At 37.4% G+C, this 15,453-nt stretch overlaps 1 protein-coding gene across 3 annotated transcripts in view; it reads left to right on the forward strand.

Moving 5' to 3' along the window:
• Window positions 1-15,453, forward strand: part of FRS2 (fibroblast growth factor receptor substrate 2) — a 58,655-nt gene that overhangs the window by 33,811 nt on the left and 9,391 nt on the right. For 2 of the 3 annotated variants that reach the window (XM_074572996.1, XM_074573004.1), the window contains exons 2-6: window positions 4,814-4,919; window positions 7,128-7,219; window positions 9,039-9,225; window positions 12,452-12,610; window positions 13,527-13,690. In XM_074572996.1, the coding sequence (XP_074429097.1) occupies window positions 7,154-7,219; window positions 9,039-9,225; window positions 12,452-12,610; window positions 13,527-13,690 (576 nt within the window). In that variant the 5' untranslated portion in view covers window positions 4,814-4,919; window positions 7,128-7,153. Of the gene's footprint in view, window positions 1-3,588; window positions 4,920-7,127; window positions 7,220-9,038; window positions 9,226-12,451; window positions 12,611-13,526; window positions 13,691-15,453 lie in introns of those variants that run through there. The other variant, XM_074573012.1, reaches the window with a different exon arrangement.

Raw genomic sequence — 15,453 nt, forward strand, 5'->3', positions numbered from 1 at the left:
TAACTATGAAGTTAAGAAAGGAGCAGGTATTGACGCCATTCATATAACTTGCATTTAAAGAGTGTGTTAATAAAACTTGAAATTGAATATAGTCTTTTTGATCCTTCTTTGATAGTAAATAGCTGGGAGAACGCAGTTCTGTAGTTCTGAAATACTCAAATAGTATACTATTTGAAATACTCAAATAGTGCTGGTGCAGCTGAAAAAAAATATCTTAAATGGACTTAATTTTTTGTAATGATTGATTTCAGTGTTGGTATAAAACACGGTGGCTAATAACATATTTCAAATTTAGGTAAACCATGGCTAACCCTTTATGGTTATGGAACCCATTTTGAGAAATGTCTAAACTATGAAGGTTACATCCTTGTTTTGTTCCTGAAGAAAAAAGAAATATGACGTGCCAGGCAGTTTCAAGTTTTAAAAATATTTAACAATTTGAAAAATGTTATTCTACTCACGGTGCTAAATAGAATTATTTAAAGAAATTAATGAAGAAGGTGAAATACTCCTGATTTTGATTTTATCCATGTGTCAATGCGTTTGCAATTTTAATATACTTCACAGCATTTCTGTTGGCTTGGTTTTTATTATAACTGCTTTATTATCCACAGAAACTGGTGTTACTTGTAGAGGGTTTGATAATACTTCTCTTTACCTTTTAAAGCAAATATTTTAAATACAAGTAGGAAATAAAAGTGCAGAGGAGTTCGATGTTCTAGTGGTTGGGATTATGTCTTTCTCCCTCACCCCAACAGCATAGGCCGTACAAGAAACAGTCTTTGAAAATGGTTGATGCTGACACTTTAAAAGTAGATGTAGTCTTCTACATTGGGCGATTTAGAATGTAATAGGCAGAAATGACAGTGTAAGTATGTGTTTATATCACTTAGCTGGGATCAAAATATTATCGAGTGCTTGATAATATGTGAACGAATAGGTTCAAGTGGTTGTCAGCCTGAGTGCTAACAGCCTGTACACAGGCACCTTTCTCCAGTTATTCAATTGTATTTATTGGGCTTTCTACATGTTAAAATTTCTGAAGGAGGGAAAAGCCCATGTCATCTTTTCTTATTATTTATTTATTTTTAAACTGCAATTTTGTGGTATCAAAAACCTTAAAATTATGTTGATGCACTGTAGTTATGTTTTGTGCTCTCTACTTGTAGGTCTAAGAGCAAGGCATAGAGAGGATGTAGCACTGTGGCAGCTGGTGGTTTGCAATGCCACTTTTTCATTTGAAAATAATATGTGCAAAAGATTGGCTTACAGACAAGGCACCTTTTGCTTCTCCCGACCTCTTCTGAGGCGTGCTATCATTTGGGGCTTTTCCTTCCCTGGTTTTTAAAAGGTGTGTGCTAGGAATTAATGCGTACAGAAAATATCCCTCAAAGTTAATGTTTGATTTTGCAACCAGAGCATGCAGAACTAAATTAATGCCAGTATTTAGATCAGCTTTGCAACCGTGAGCTGACTTTAATGGGGTGACCAGTTATCATGTGCAAAAGAAGTACAATTGCAGCTTGTCCATGTGGCCTTTCTTACGGAAGGGGAAAGCATCTCTTGTTCAGACCGTTCCCAACCTGGGGAAATTGGAGAATTGCAAATGTTGGAATTTCTGTAAGCTTTTGAGTGTGACTTTTTTTTTTAAAAGAGCATCTGCTGTGTTTGCACACAGTCAAGATCCTTGACTTTTGATATTAGCATAATTTGTCGCCACTGCTTAGTCTATGACGGAAAGAGATATGTTTTACTTTACAAAGCCATGTAATAAATCTCAGTGAAGTTATGGCAGTTCCTAACTTTCACGCCTGTTAACAAGGTTTAGATAAGGGCTGGTCCTGGTTTGTCTTGCCTGGGATTTTTACCTTGCAGTGTCAGGGAAAAGCAGAAAATACTCTTTGTCCCCTTCCCCTCCTTGCATGACTGCATCCAGCCACCACTGATGCTTCACGAACGGGAAATTACAGCTCCTAAATTTGACATTTTAGAAATAAGTGGAAAGATTAACACTTAGGGTTGTGACTGTGAAAATGTCTACTTCTGCTTGTATGTTTAAGTTTGGGTAAATATTTTGCAATCTGGGAAGATTTAAGAAAATCCCAAACAGAGTAAATCGCCAACTTGTAACTGGAAACAACTGGTTGGAGAATTTTATTATTGCTTTACATTTAAAAGAAGTTAGGTGCTGTAAATTTATATGCTTTCTTTTATCCATTAAAACTCTGTTTAGATGAATTAAGAAACATCCTTAGGTAACTGAAACAGGCTAGTCTGCTTTAGGTAGCCAAACCATAGGAAGGCTTTAAAACTTTACTAGAAAAATATCAGGGTAAATACCAGTGCAAACACACCTGCATTAGTGTAACTTGCCTGTGAAAATTTTTAATTTTCTTATTTTTCTAATGAGTATCTAAGATTCCACGAGAGTGGGTGGGTCAGACTTTCTGCTCCCTATCTCCCATCCTGAAGATTTTAGTAGTTAATTTGGTAAACTAAGTAAATCTCAGTACTTAGGGGCTAAGTTTTCTAAAAACTGAGCAGAGGTGCCTAAGGCTGGGATTCTGTCCCCCACTGGCTCTGGCACTTGCTAGACTCTCTGCTGAGCTGGTGTGGTGTACTAAGCCAACAAAAACCTAACCTGACCAAAAAACATAGTTAAATAATGCCAGGTAGATTGGGTAGGGCCATCATAGAACCAGAGCCTGTGCAGGTGGATAGATCTTGAATACAACTGTGTACAATTTTGTCCTAGATCAAGAAAGCTTTTGGCTAAAGGGCAAGTAAATAAATTACAGGAAGGCTGTGTGACTTGTAGCAAGTTCCTGATACTAAATACCATTTATGCACAGCAGAGAATGTTTATGTTTAGTATGTGTATACAAATATACCTATCTATCAAGCAGTTCAATAAGTTTATCCTTCTGTAGCTTTGTGAAATCTAGATTTTAGTTTCAAGTTAAATACAAGTTGTTAATTATTTCCTTTTTTAATGTCTTATGACAGTGCGCTCAAAAACTTATGTGGCATCCATGTCATCCTTTTAGGTTAACCAGAATGGCTTTATTGGGTCAGACTTGAAGTACTGGTTTGTACAGTCTCCTGTTTCTGACAGTAAAGAGTAAATTCTGACAGCCAATAGTAAATCTATAGGGAAGGGAATAGTAAGAAGGAGCATTTTATGCTCATTCCCTAAGACCCTTCTAAATATCTGCAGCTTGGAGACTTTTTGAGCCAGATGTAACACCCGTGAGTTTAAAAGCCCTTCATGGAGCTTGCATTTGTCCAATTACTTCCTGAATCTTTAAATTTTTGGAACTTGTTCCCACAAGATGTAGGTCACAAAGTTTAACTACATACTATGTGCAAAAAGTACTTCTGTGTAGTTTTTTTGAACTTGCCCCTTAATAATATCAACTGCTGCTCCCTCATGCTTGCATTTGGAAAATCGTTATGCTTTATTTATCTTCTTCATGTCACCTATACTTCTATACTCATCTTTTCTGTCCTGTGTGGTCCGTTTTTACAGGCTGAGCAGTCCAAGTAGCATATTTCTGGTTTTGCTCTGCCTTTTTTTTTGATGGGGGAGGCACGATTGCATACATTGCTATATCTGTGGGTGCACTGTGGACTCATACAATAGAACTGAATTTTTGTTTTGGCTCTTTTGGTTCTTTCTGAGCAATTCTGTTTTGTTTGCTTTATGATAGCTTTTGAGCTAGTGTTTTCATTGAACTGTGTGACTACATGAGTGATCTTTCCTAACAGATGGAGCTCTTCTGCTAGGTGTGTTATTTTGTATTTACCAGTATTGAATTTCTGCTGTTCCCTTGCATGTTACCTCCACAGTAGTGGTGGAGTGGTAAGAGTGCTCTGCAGCTGTTATCATGATGCCTAGGACCTGGGATGAGTTTGGGAATATGTTACGTTTGATACTATGCAAAAAAAGTAGAGTGCTTTGGGTTCCCAAAATGCTTTTAATCCAGGCGTAAGGCAGAGTACAGCAGATGAATACAAAGAATTGCAGCAGTATGGATAAGCAGAGCTGCAGTGGTCTTAAACAAGTTTGCATAGACATTCCAAGAGGCTGATAAGAAAGGCTAATAATAAAGTATTTTTCTGAGAATTTAGCCCTTCTCTTGAGTTCAAGAAGCAGCGTCAAAGGAAACATCAAGTGCTCATTTGGCAATTTTACAAACAGGGGATGGAGGCTGCCAACTGTTAGCCTGATGGAAGCAGCAGTTGAGTTTTCGGTGTTAAATGTGAGTGGATAGTCAGTATGAGAGTAATCTGGAGGGCGGGGGAAGTGAAAGCAAGCAATTTATGGTTAATGTCATGGAGCAAGAATCATGAGGGAAGTAGAGAAAGGGCAATGTGTTAGCCATACAAGTCAGCATTTGTATATGTTCAGTAGGATAAGCAAGAGGGAGTTAAACAGAGTAAGTTGTATGTGTTCTTCTGCTTGTCTGCTGTGGTTTGGTTCGGTATGTGCTAAGGATAATGGGAGCTTTGCGTCTGTCGTTTCCACACACCAAATTGGGTAAAGAGTGAGTGGAGAAATGAGTGAAGTCCCCAGTGTGACAGGCTACATGGCAGAAAGGGACATCAGATTATTTTCTTACGAGTAGGCACTGAAGTGATGGGGAAGCTCTAATAGATCAGTCTCTCTTCTAAAACTCCACTCAAGATGCAGCCTAGCCATGAAGGTCTCACTTGGCATAATACTGCCAAAAAAAAAAAAAAAGTATTTTTGTTAGTTTACTACCTGGAATTACAAAAACAAGAAAAATTATGTTTTTGTGTGCTCTTCTAGTTCTAGGTCAAATGATTAGTTCTGTGACAAGACAGCATGACACTTTGAGTATGACAGAAGCCCTGATGCTGCAGGAAAGGCTGGGAATATTAATGGCCAAATCTAGGTGAGTGATTTTTAATTCTGCCAGTTCCCTAGCTGTTTCATTTCTTCCTTGTAGCCTTGGTTCACATCTCTCCTTTGAAGCGGCATTGCAGTTCTTGGTTTTCTGAAGTATTAACATTAAAATATAGTGGGGACAAAATAACAAGCTTGTATGATTATTGATTACATATCCTTTCTTTGTCATTTCTGAGATACAGTGGCTATACTTCATACATCTTCATATACTACAGCTTTCTACTTGCAACTCTAGTGATTTTTCCCAAACTACTTTGCAGTTAAGGTTTTTTTTAATTATTATTTTTTAAGTTTGTAGGCATCTGCCTCCAACAGATTTGATCAGTTATTTTATGCTGAATGCAAAGGAAGTCATGATACTATAACAGCATGTTGCTCTCTAGTTCTGTTTCCACTTTGTTTGGGGAGGTCTACAACTGTGCTTTATTAAGTGCAAGCATCTGTTCTTGAAGGCTGCTAGAAGCGTCTGCAGCTAGACTACTGTGTGGACCAGAGCCTGAAAGTGTTTGCTGCAAACTTATATATTCATTGTTAATCTGCATTACAGCTATTGTTACTTGTTGCTCTTTTTAGCAGTGGATTCTCAGAATAAATAGGGTAGCATCAGTAGGCTAACAAGACCAACATCTGAACATTACTGTAGTGAGGCATTGTGGGGTGCCAGGCTAGGAAATTAGTAATAAGTGTTATTACCTGTATCTCCCTTTCTAAACAAAAAGAGCAGAATTTATAAGCAAAAAAAATTTACACAGATTTATACAGTCTCCAGGGTAGCAGTATCTCTTTTGAGTGGCTTTTCTGGTCAAGAAGAGGGGAAGAGTTAGCTGCTCTTCATTGTATTCCTTGCACCTTATTTCTTGGCAGACTGAAGTGCTACTTGGATACTTCTGCCGCATGCTAATACAAATGCCTGTCTAGAAAGCAAGTCCTGGTTTTCTTAAGGTGACGTCAGATATTTTCCCCCTTTGGTCAGGACAAGTTACCAACCAGTTTTGTCTTCCTTCTTTGCGATTCCTAATATCATATCTCTTGTTGCCTTAGTAGCTGTCTTCCAGGATTTTGCCTCACTTCTCATTTGTGTAGTGGAAATTTTAGTTCTTATCCAATATAAAGACGATGTAAATGGGTTAAGTTTTCTTTTATCTGACTTCCGTGTATTTAAGAAACATGAGACTTACAACCCTCTGCAAGGTGGTAGAAGGAGGAGAAACAAGTTGTGAGACTTGATTCTATTAATATTTTATCATACTGTTTTAAGAAAGTTTTACCATATATACAAAAGTCTTTAAATGAAAGTATCAAAATATCAAATAGTTATTCTTGGGTTCCTTCATTTAGCCATGCTGTTCAGTGTTAGTTGAATTCCTGTTTTATAGCAAATTAAGTAGACTGTGTAATACAATTTAATCCAAATGGAACTTAACAGAAATTAAAAAAAAACCCAAGTTTTAAAATATTAGTGTTGAGCGTGGTTTTTTTTTTTCCTTCCCTTGACTTCGATTACATAGTCTTATACACATTGCTATATGGGAAGTATTTAAAAGTGGAAGCACAGAGAAAGCCTCACCACATGGGTGCCAGCACAGGGCTGCCTGCAGGCCTGGGACACCTCCACCCTCTCTTGCCAGCCAGCCCTGGAGCTGCCGGAGCCAGGGCAGCCTTTCAGGATCATCGCCATGTGGGCTCTTTGTGTTGCCTCTGCCTGGTAACCTCCTACAGCCCAGGGCTTGTGTGGGCGTCACTAGGGCAGGGCTGTGCTCAGCAGTCTAAGCTGGGGAGTGCTCATTTAGACGGAACTGGTATCCAGGTAGTTGCCTTGTGTAAAGGGCCCTGGTTTAGGAGATGAGAATCGCACCCAGTAAGTTGTTGGGTTTTGTTTTCCCCCAAGCTGCTACCATGGGAATAAAGGTGGCAAATCCAGTGGGTCTGTTTGGTAGTAACCTCAAGTTGCGTTATTGGTAGGACTTTAAGAGCTTGGTGTTGCCGCTCCTTAATGCCAAATCTAACTTCTCTTAACTTAAATATTTAAAAATATTTGTGTTATTTATGTTGATTTTTTTATTACTTATGACTGCAAAGTTCATCATGAAGAACTGTAATTTCAGAGAGCAATTTGTGTTGCATTGTTTTGTTGATGATACTATTTTTGCTTCAACTAAATGATCGTTTTGTTGGGTGGTTTTTTCTCCTTTAGAGATCACATGGTCTTCTAAAGAAGTCATGGGTAGCTGTTGTAGCTGTCCAGATAAAGAAACTGTCCCAGATAACCATCGAAACAAGTTTAAGGTAAGCAACTGACGCGGTGTGCTGTGAATTAGTTTGTTGCTTTCTTGCAGAGTAGGTCTGCGATAGAAAAAATTTATATGAAAATAGGGTGAGAATTACTGAACGGTTCAAACATTGCACAGTTGCACGTGTCTGTGGCTACAGGTTTCTCTTGCCCCTTTAGAAATCTCTCTTACCAGCAGTGACAGGAATTCTCTAGACAGGGTAGGCTTCTTTATGACAGTTTTGATCTTAAGGAAGGAGGAAAAAGCCCTGTGGTTTTGGTCCGTCTGCATTTCAGCTGGTAGGGCCCAAGTAAGTGTTGTTGCTTCTGGGAGATTATGGAAGTTAGGAAGGGAGTTGTAAGGGTAAGGGAAGAGCTATTGGAGAAGTGTGATTACAAACCTGGATGTGCGGGGTCACCAACGGAGGATTTTACTTGAAGATCACAACTGATTGTAGCATTTTGAGAACTTTCGTCCTTTACTTGAAGGAATTTTATTTATAAATAAGCTTCTGTCCCTTATATGCCTGGAATTTCTAAGCTTGTGAACACTTGTTCATGCGCTTAACATGCTTAGCACGAAGCTGCTGAAGCCAGTGACTTTAAGTAAACATACCTTTGCATAGTCACACAAGTCAGATTTGCTTCTGTGCTCCAAACTGTCTTCGTGAGTTGGCAAAGGAACGTAATGCTTCCATAGTGAAAAATGATTCATGCGTTGCCTTAGGGCAACACTGAAATGAGCTTTAAAGCCATGGGAATTTCTGGAAATGTTTAATATTATCAGTACAAAAAGCTGAAGGATAAAATATTTTTCTGTTTTCTTGCTTTTTATGAATTTGACATCACTTTGTGTAACTAGTTCCTATTTTTCTCATTGTAGAATTTCTCTATTGTTTGTGTGGGTTGCTGATTTAGCAGCAGGGGGGAGAAGATGAAAGAATGTAATTTGCAAAATGAAAAAAGTTGGCATAAGCCTCGGTGGCAGATGAAGCTATTCCTAATTCTTTTTGATTGACTAGATTTCAAGTTGAAAATGCCTCTTTAAGGAGTAACATTAATTGATACCATAGGGAGGATTTTTTTGGTAGCCTTTTTATTGAGTAAGAAGGAATCCCACTAAAAGCAGTATCGTGAGGTAAAATATATGCGGAGGAAAATATACATTGTCTGATTTCCATAAAGGATGCAGATGACCAACTGGTTTAAAAGCAGAAAGACTAAGAGTTTAAGCTTTATACACATGTTTTCATGCAAGGTGACCATAGGGTATTTGAACTATTTGTTGGCTTTAAAAAGGCAGAAAAAAAATCTAAAACAGTCTGGTGATTCAGCACAGTGCAAGGCTATACAGGTATGTGAAGGAAGCTTTATCTTGGAGCCCCTTATCCTTTTTCATTCCTTTTCCCAACTGTAAGTGGAGTTATATGACAAAGCAAATATTTTTTTTTTTAGAAATGGGGCTCTGAAAGATTCCATTATTTGAGGTATGCCTTATCTGTGTGGAAATACTAGAATATGTACATAAAGCCAGTTTTAAAAAAATAAAATTAAACTTACAAATCTATTTTAAAATTTCTCCTCAGATTTTACAATAATGTTATGCAATCTCATTCATATTGATTTTAAATATGTATTATTTTAATTCTGGGTTGGGGGAGCAAAGGAACTGGTTTGGAAAGGTTTAGTTGTTTTTTTTTTAAAAAAAAAAAACACCTTTCAGGATCGTAACTCATATGGCAGAGCAGATGGAGCACATCAGTGAAGCATTATCAGAAGTGGTATTGGTGCTGAAAAGAGTACTTACCTAATGCTGTTGAACTGCCTTTTTTATAGGTTATTAACGTGGATGATGATGGTAATGAACTGGGTTCTGGCATAATGGAACTTACAGATACAGAACTAATTTTGTACACCCGTAAAAGGGACTCTGTAAAATGGCACTACCTCTGTCTCCGTCGCTATGGCTATGACTCAAATCTTTTCTCTTTTGAAAGTGGCCGAAGGTGTCAAACTGGACAAGGTATGTGGAATTTTTGTATATAAAGCTTTGTGGAAATTTATTTGATGTTGGAAGACAATTTTGTTTTAAAAAAAAATAAATATATATATATATTTGCCTGTCCTTTGGCAAGGATTGTAAAGGCTATGTGAATGTGGCTTCTGGAAAAAAAAGCATGAGCGATGGTTTTATGGTAAAATGAGGATTTGAGTTGCACATAGTTTCTGGGATTGTAGGTCTGGAGCACTTCATGCTTGTATGTGTGGATACTTCTGGGTCAACTTAGGAGGTGGTTTTGACAGGGAAACTCTCCTGCCTCAGAGGTTGACTTGACTTTCAGGGAGGGGCAGTGAAACCAGAAACTGTGGAGAATCTTCTCAGAATTCAAAGAATTCTCTACTTTCAGATTATTAAAAGACTGGAGCACTGGTATGAACTGAATATTCCTACCCTGTTATTGTCTTCAGTAACGCACTTGTGTTTCATCCTTTTCCTAAAACAAATACCACTTTCATTTATATCAATGACATCATTCTCAAATTTTGACACATTTTTATATGAAGCGTGTAAACTCTAGCTCTGCTCAGTTATTTTCTGTGTGGCTTTAATTGGAAAAACATGGTTACCTTTCCACTTCCCAGATCACGCCTGCCTTAGCCAAGGTTGGCTCCCCATGAAAAGATGCAGGCTTTTCTCTTTCTCTTCACTGCAGCAGTCCCCGAGGGAATAGCTGTTTTGTTTGAGGTTTCAGCCTTATTTTGCACCTTTCTACTGTGATATAGCTGTGTGTGTTCTTACATATTCATATACTGTGAAATTAAGTTGCATTTTTATTTTTCTTGTGGATTTTTAGCATTTACTACTGTTTTTATCAATAATGCTATTTAGCAGTTGCAATTCTTAATTCATATTTTTTTTCACTGTAAAAAATCAGGAAGATGAATGAACTTGATCATAAAGCTGGACAATCTTCATTGTCCAAGCAGAGGTAAGGGCAGACAGGTTTTTTTTTTTTGTTGTTGTTATAAAAGTTTAGAAGGCATTCTCAGCTCATCTCCTAATGAGAAATAGAGATGTTTTCAAATGTTACAGTATATTCCATACTAAACTAAATTTTCAGAATTCTGAGAAGAAAGTAATAAACTTTGTTTTGAAGAAAAACACTTTAATTGATTTTGCAGGTTTAATTTACTGTTTCTTCTAAACATGTAAAAGAAATACTAATAAAATTCAATTGAAAATACTACTTTGGAGGTTCTTTTCCATGGCCTATTAGCAAGTCTGCAAAATTGTCTACTGAGTCTAAGTCTAATTGACTTCTCTGCCTCCCTCCTAATTTATTTTTTTTTTAATAGAGAAGATTAAGCAGGCTGTGTGAGCAGCAACCCTTTCCTCCCTCTTTTGTTTCTTGCCTTCCTTACGTAATACTAAAATACTGCAAATATTGAGGAAAAAAGAAATCTGGCAGAATATGTTCTCCCTGCTGCCATTTTGCAATGGAGCATTGTTCCTGAGACCTACACTGGGTTTTGTGGGCACAGTTGCAAAACTTCATCTTCACTTGGCGAGATGACCAAGAATTTTTCATTTGAGAATACCCTGAATACTGCCCAGCAACTTTTACTGATTACATTAGTCAGTATTCTTGTTTGTGTTTTCTGTTTAATCTCCAGTTATATCTATTGATAAGTTGTCAGAATGCAGTGATGGTGAAACATTGAGTTTGTGCTAGGTTTTAAAAATCCTGAAGACGTGTTTTGGGAGCAAAGCTAATAGGTAATTAGGATTGAATGCTTGAAGGAGCTGATGTGTCACCGTATTGTGTTAATGACAGATAACACTGTATTTAATGTGTATTTAACAAAAATCAAGGTTTCATCAAGTTGTTTTTGCTTGAGGTTTCAGTGCCAATTTAGTTCACCTCATCTTTTAAGGAATCAGCAATTGGAAGCGCTTTTCTTAAACAAAGGGACAAAGGCAGCTTAATTTCTCAGAAACATATTGGGAGCTTTTTAAAGCTTTTGAACCTAATTATTTTATTTTTGTCTGCTAAGATTTAAGTATCTAATGTAAATTTTTAGAAATACACGAAAAATTAAACATGGACTATTGTACTTGAGCTGGATTGTGGGTTGGGGAAATGTAGTAGAAGCAGCTCTACAGCTGCTGTGTTGCAAGCATGAAGCTTATTCACTGCACCAGCTGAATATTAATTGTTGAGTGTCCTTCCTCTTAGCCCGTTTGGTATATTCCCAGCTGGGTTTTTGTGAACTTCTGCCGTGTGGAGTATTTCTGGTAGTTCTGATGTGTCACAGTTCTGCGTCCTTAAATAAATATATGATGATAGTAATTGCCAGCATATTAACATAATTGCACTTACAGAACTAGCTATATAGGTAGGTAGTTTTTAGTAAAGAGTGTTTTAAGACTGTAATACTCACTTTAAAAAATGAGCACCTGCACCCACGTTTAACAAGCATGTCAACTTTAACTTCATGCTTTCAATGGAAGAATAATCCAAAGCTGCGACTTTGCTGGTGAGGGTAAGTTGGGGCGCTCCCTGCTGTTTAAAGGCAAAGTGGCACAATACACACGCAAAATACATGGTATTGCTGCTAACTTTGTGTTCTGTGTCTATCCTTTAGCCTAAAGCAAGTGGTTCGTTACTGTCCGTTTCACACAGTTTGTCTCACTAGCTTTTCGTTTTAATCTTCTTAAAGAAACTAAACTTTTACCCAGTGTTTAAATCCTTCTTTCTTGTTGTGCAGGTATCTTATTTTTCTGGTAATTTAATAGAAATCTGGTTTAAAAAATATGACCTTGTAGCACCAGAGTAGTTTCATGTAGTGTTTTCTGATTTTTAAAAAATATATTTATTTAACAGGTTTCCTTTTGATCAGCTTAAAAAAAACCCAACTCTTGCCTTGTTTTGTGGTTTGATTGTTGTTTGTTTTTTTTTTTACCCCTCATTTACCACTCAAAACTTAGTTTTGCTCTTAACTGAACCAATTTGCTGTTCTAATTTCACTTTTGGTGCATGGGAATCTTATTCTTCTATTAGATAAACACTTTAAAGGTTCTCACAGTAATTTTGTGTTTTTTGGCACAATAAAAATTTCTTAACATTTTTGCTTCTTTAACAGGTATTCATTACGTGGATTCCAGTTCTATTTTTTGAAAGTTACATACACTGTAAGGCATGTTTCTTATGTTAAAGGATTTTGATTTTTTTCTTGTGTATTTATAGGAATCTTTGCCTTTAAATGTGCCCGTGCAGAAGAGCTATTTAATATGTTGCAAGAGATAATGCAGAATAATAGCATAAATGTGGTAGAAGAACCAGTAGTAGAAAGGAATAATCATCAAACTGAATTGGAAGCTCCAAGAACCCCTCGAACACCTACCAGTAAGTAATGGTTACACTGTTAGATGACATACCTGAATGTAATGTGGTACTTAGCTGAAAATAGCATTTAATTTGCATTAAATCTTTAGGTAATTAAAAAGAAAACTAATTTAAAGCTAAGAGGCTAATTACAGTAATGCATTCTCTTGAATACTAAAGATACTTGAGATACTAAATCCTGGGAGCAAAACTGCCATAGTCAAGTTCTTCAGCTTTAAGAAATAAGTTCTGGGAACTTAGTTGTTGCATAAGAACAGTGCTTCAGTGAAGCACTGTTCTTATGAACACTTAGGAATACACCAATTGAATTGCTTTGTAATATATTATCATGTTTTACTTGTAGCATTTCTGAGAAATGTTAATGTTGGGCAATGTTCCAGACTTTTTAAGGGGGGGGAAAAAGTAATGGTGATACCACATCGACAGTGGATTTGGAATCTTTCTTTTGCTGTGAGTAGATGGATGAGTAGAGTGAAGTCCTTTCAAAAATACTGGAGAATTTTAGGTAATCTCAGGCAGATGGCTTGATAGTTGAAACTAGGAATTCCAGGTTGTTGATTTCAGAGAAATGGAAGCTTAAGTAAATTAAGACCCTGTTTGTTAGGGAGACATGTTGTTAATGGTAGAAAGAGAAGTTGGATAGTGAGTTTTCTGGGAGGACTATGCTGTGTACTACAACCTAGATTTCAGTGGTTGCTTCAGACATGTTTCCCAGTAAATACTGGGATGCTATACTCTGCAATTTGCTTTCCCTTTCTTTCCCCCCAGCAAAATTGAGTCTTGTGAATATTTAATACTGTTTTACATATTGTAATTTCTCTTTTGAAAATTGAAAATGAAGATATAAAGCATCTTATTCATATACAGTAAAATGTTCTATTTTAATATGGTTTTGCTTGTTTTCTAATTGAATCAGCTCCTGGGTTCAATGCACAAAGTTTACCTAATGGCTATCCCAGATATCCATCTTTTGGAGATGCTTCATCGCATCCTTCCAGCAGACATCCTTCTGTCGGAAGTGCACGGCTCCCCTCTGTCGGTGAAGAATCAACACATCCTTTACTTGTACCAGAGGAGCAAGTGGGTATTTTTTTTCCCCTCATATAGCTTCAGTTCTATGTTAGTTCAGATTTTCATGATGCTTGTTCTGTAGGCTTTCATTTGTGTTTTTCAGTATCAGGTGTAATGTATTTCTACTGTTACGTTAACTACCTCAGAAAAGTGTTTGCCTCGTCTCTTTAAAATGGTACTTCATGGTGTAGCTTGTTGAGGAAAAGTAACTAAGTTGCTCTTCATATGTATATGCAAATAAAGACATAGAAAGTATGTATTTGCACATACTCTTTTCAAAAATGTTATTATTTTTAAATGCATAAATTGTACTTTATAATGAGAGATCCTGGTCAAAAAGCTTCTTTACATGTAAATCTTCTATTTGGTGAATAGAAATCATAGAATAACTTAGGTTAGAAGGGACCTCTAGAGTCCTCGAGGTCAAATTTCAAAGTTAGATGGTGGCTGCACAGAGCCTTGTCCTTTCATGCTTTGAATACTCCAAACAAGGGGATTCCGCAGTGTCTCTGAGCCATGTGTTGCAGTGTTTCATCACCTTTGCGGGGAAAGCATTTCTCCTTAAGATGTAATTGCATTTTTTCTTGTTGCAGCTGGTGTCTGTTGACCCATATCCTTTTGCTGAGCATCTCCAAAAAGGGTCTGTCTCTATATTTTCTTTATCTTTCAGGTAGTTGAAAACAGCTATTAGGTGGTTTCCTGCCCTCCTCTTGAGACTGAACAAGGATAGGGCTCTCAACTTCTTGTATGCCACATGCTCCAGCCCCTCTAATCATCACCCTCTACTGGACTTAATCCAGTATGGTGATGTCTGTCTTGTACTGGGGAATCCAGATTCAGTCTCACAAGTGCTGAATTGATGGTGACCATCACTTTCCTTAATCTACTGGTTGTGCTTTTGCTAACACAAACCAGTGCACATTTGGTTTTCATTGCTGCAAGGGCGCACTGCTGGTTCACATGCAACTTACCATACACCTGGACCCCTGGTGCTTTTCTGCAAGGCTGTTTTCAAGTCAGTTGGTGCCTAGCCTGTACTGTTGGGTTTGTTCCACACCAGACACTGGACTTTGCATCTGATGTTGCTGAAATCCGTAAGATTTCTATGAGGTCAATTCTCCAGGCTGCTGAGAATCCCTTTCAGTGGAAACCCAACCAATCTGGGATAGACTGAAAACTTTTAGAGGGTGTGTTCTATCTCATCATTCAGATTTCTGATGAAAATGTTGTTAGTCAAGTTTAATAAAATATAATGTGGTTTAGGAAGACTCCCATGTGTGACAAGAAACAGTGTTGGAAACCAGAGAAGGTAACCAGGGCAAAGTGCAGTGAACTGTCTTGTGGGAGAGGATTTGTTAGGAGTCCCCAAAGAAGAATCCCAAGTGTTATTGTTGGAGTTATTGAAGAGTAAATGAGTTTACGGAATCATTGTAGGAGTCCAGTGAGCTGTAAATAACACTTCAGCTTGTAGAGCTTGACAGAAAAGTTGGGAAGGCTAGGTGCCTGCTGCTGGAAAATACTGCTTTTGCTGTTTGGGTATCCAGACAGAATTAAAATTTAAAGAAGGAATCCATTACTCCAGTCATTCCTATTCAGCCATATGTTGATCCACCACAGGGACAATCCAGTGGTGTATTCCTGCCTTTCTTAGTGGCACCTGGTGCCAGCTCCTGCTCCTTTTTAATTCTGAGTGCCATAGTTTGTATGGAATTGTATATTTTTCTACTTCAGTTTCTGGTATTAGGAGGCTGGTGGCTCTTGGAGAAAGAACA

Source organism: Larus michahellis, chromosome 1, assembly GCF_964199755.1.
Source record: "Larus michahellis chromosome 1, bLarMic1.1, whole genome shotgun sequence".
Taxonomy (NCBI): Eukaryota; Metazoa; Chordata; class Aves; order Charadriiformes; family Laridae; genus Larus; species Larus michahellis.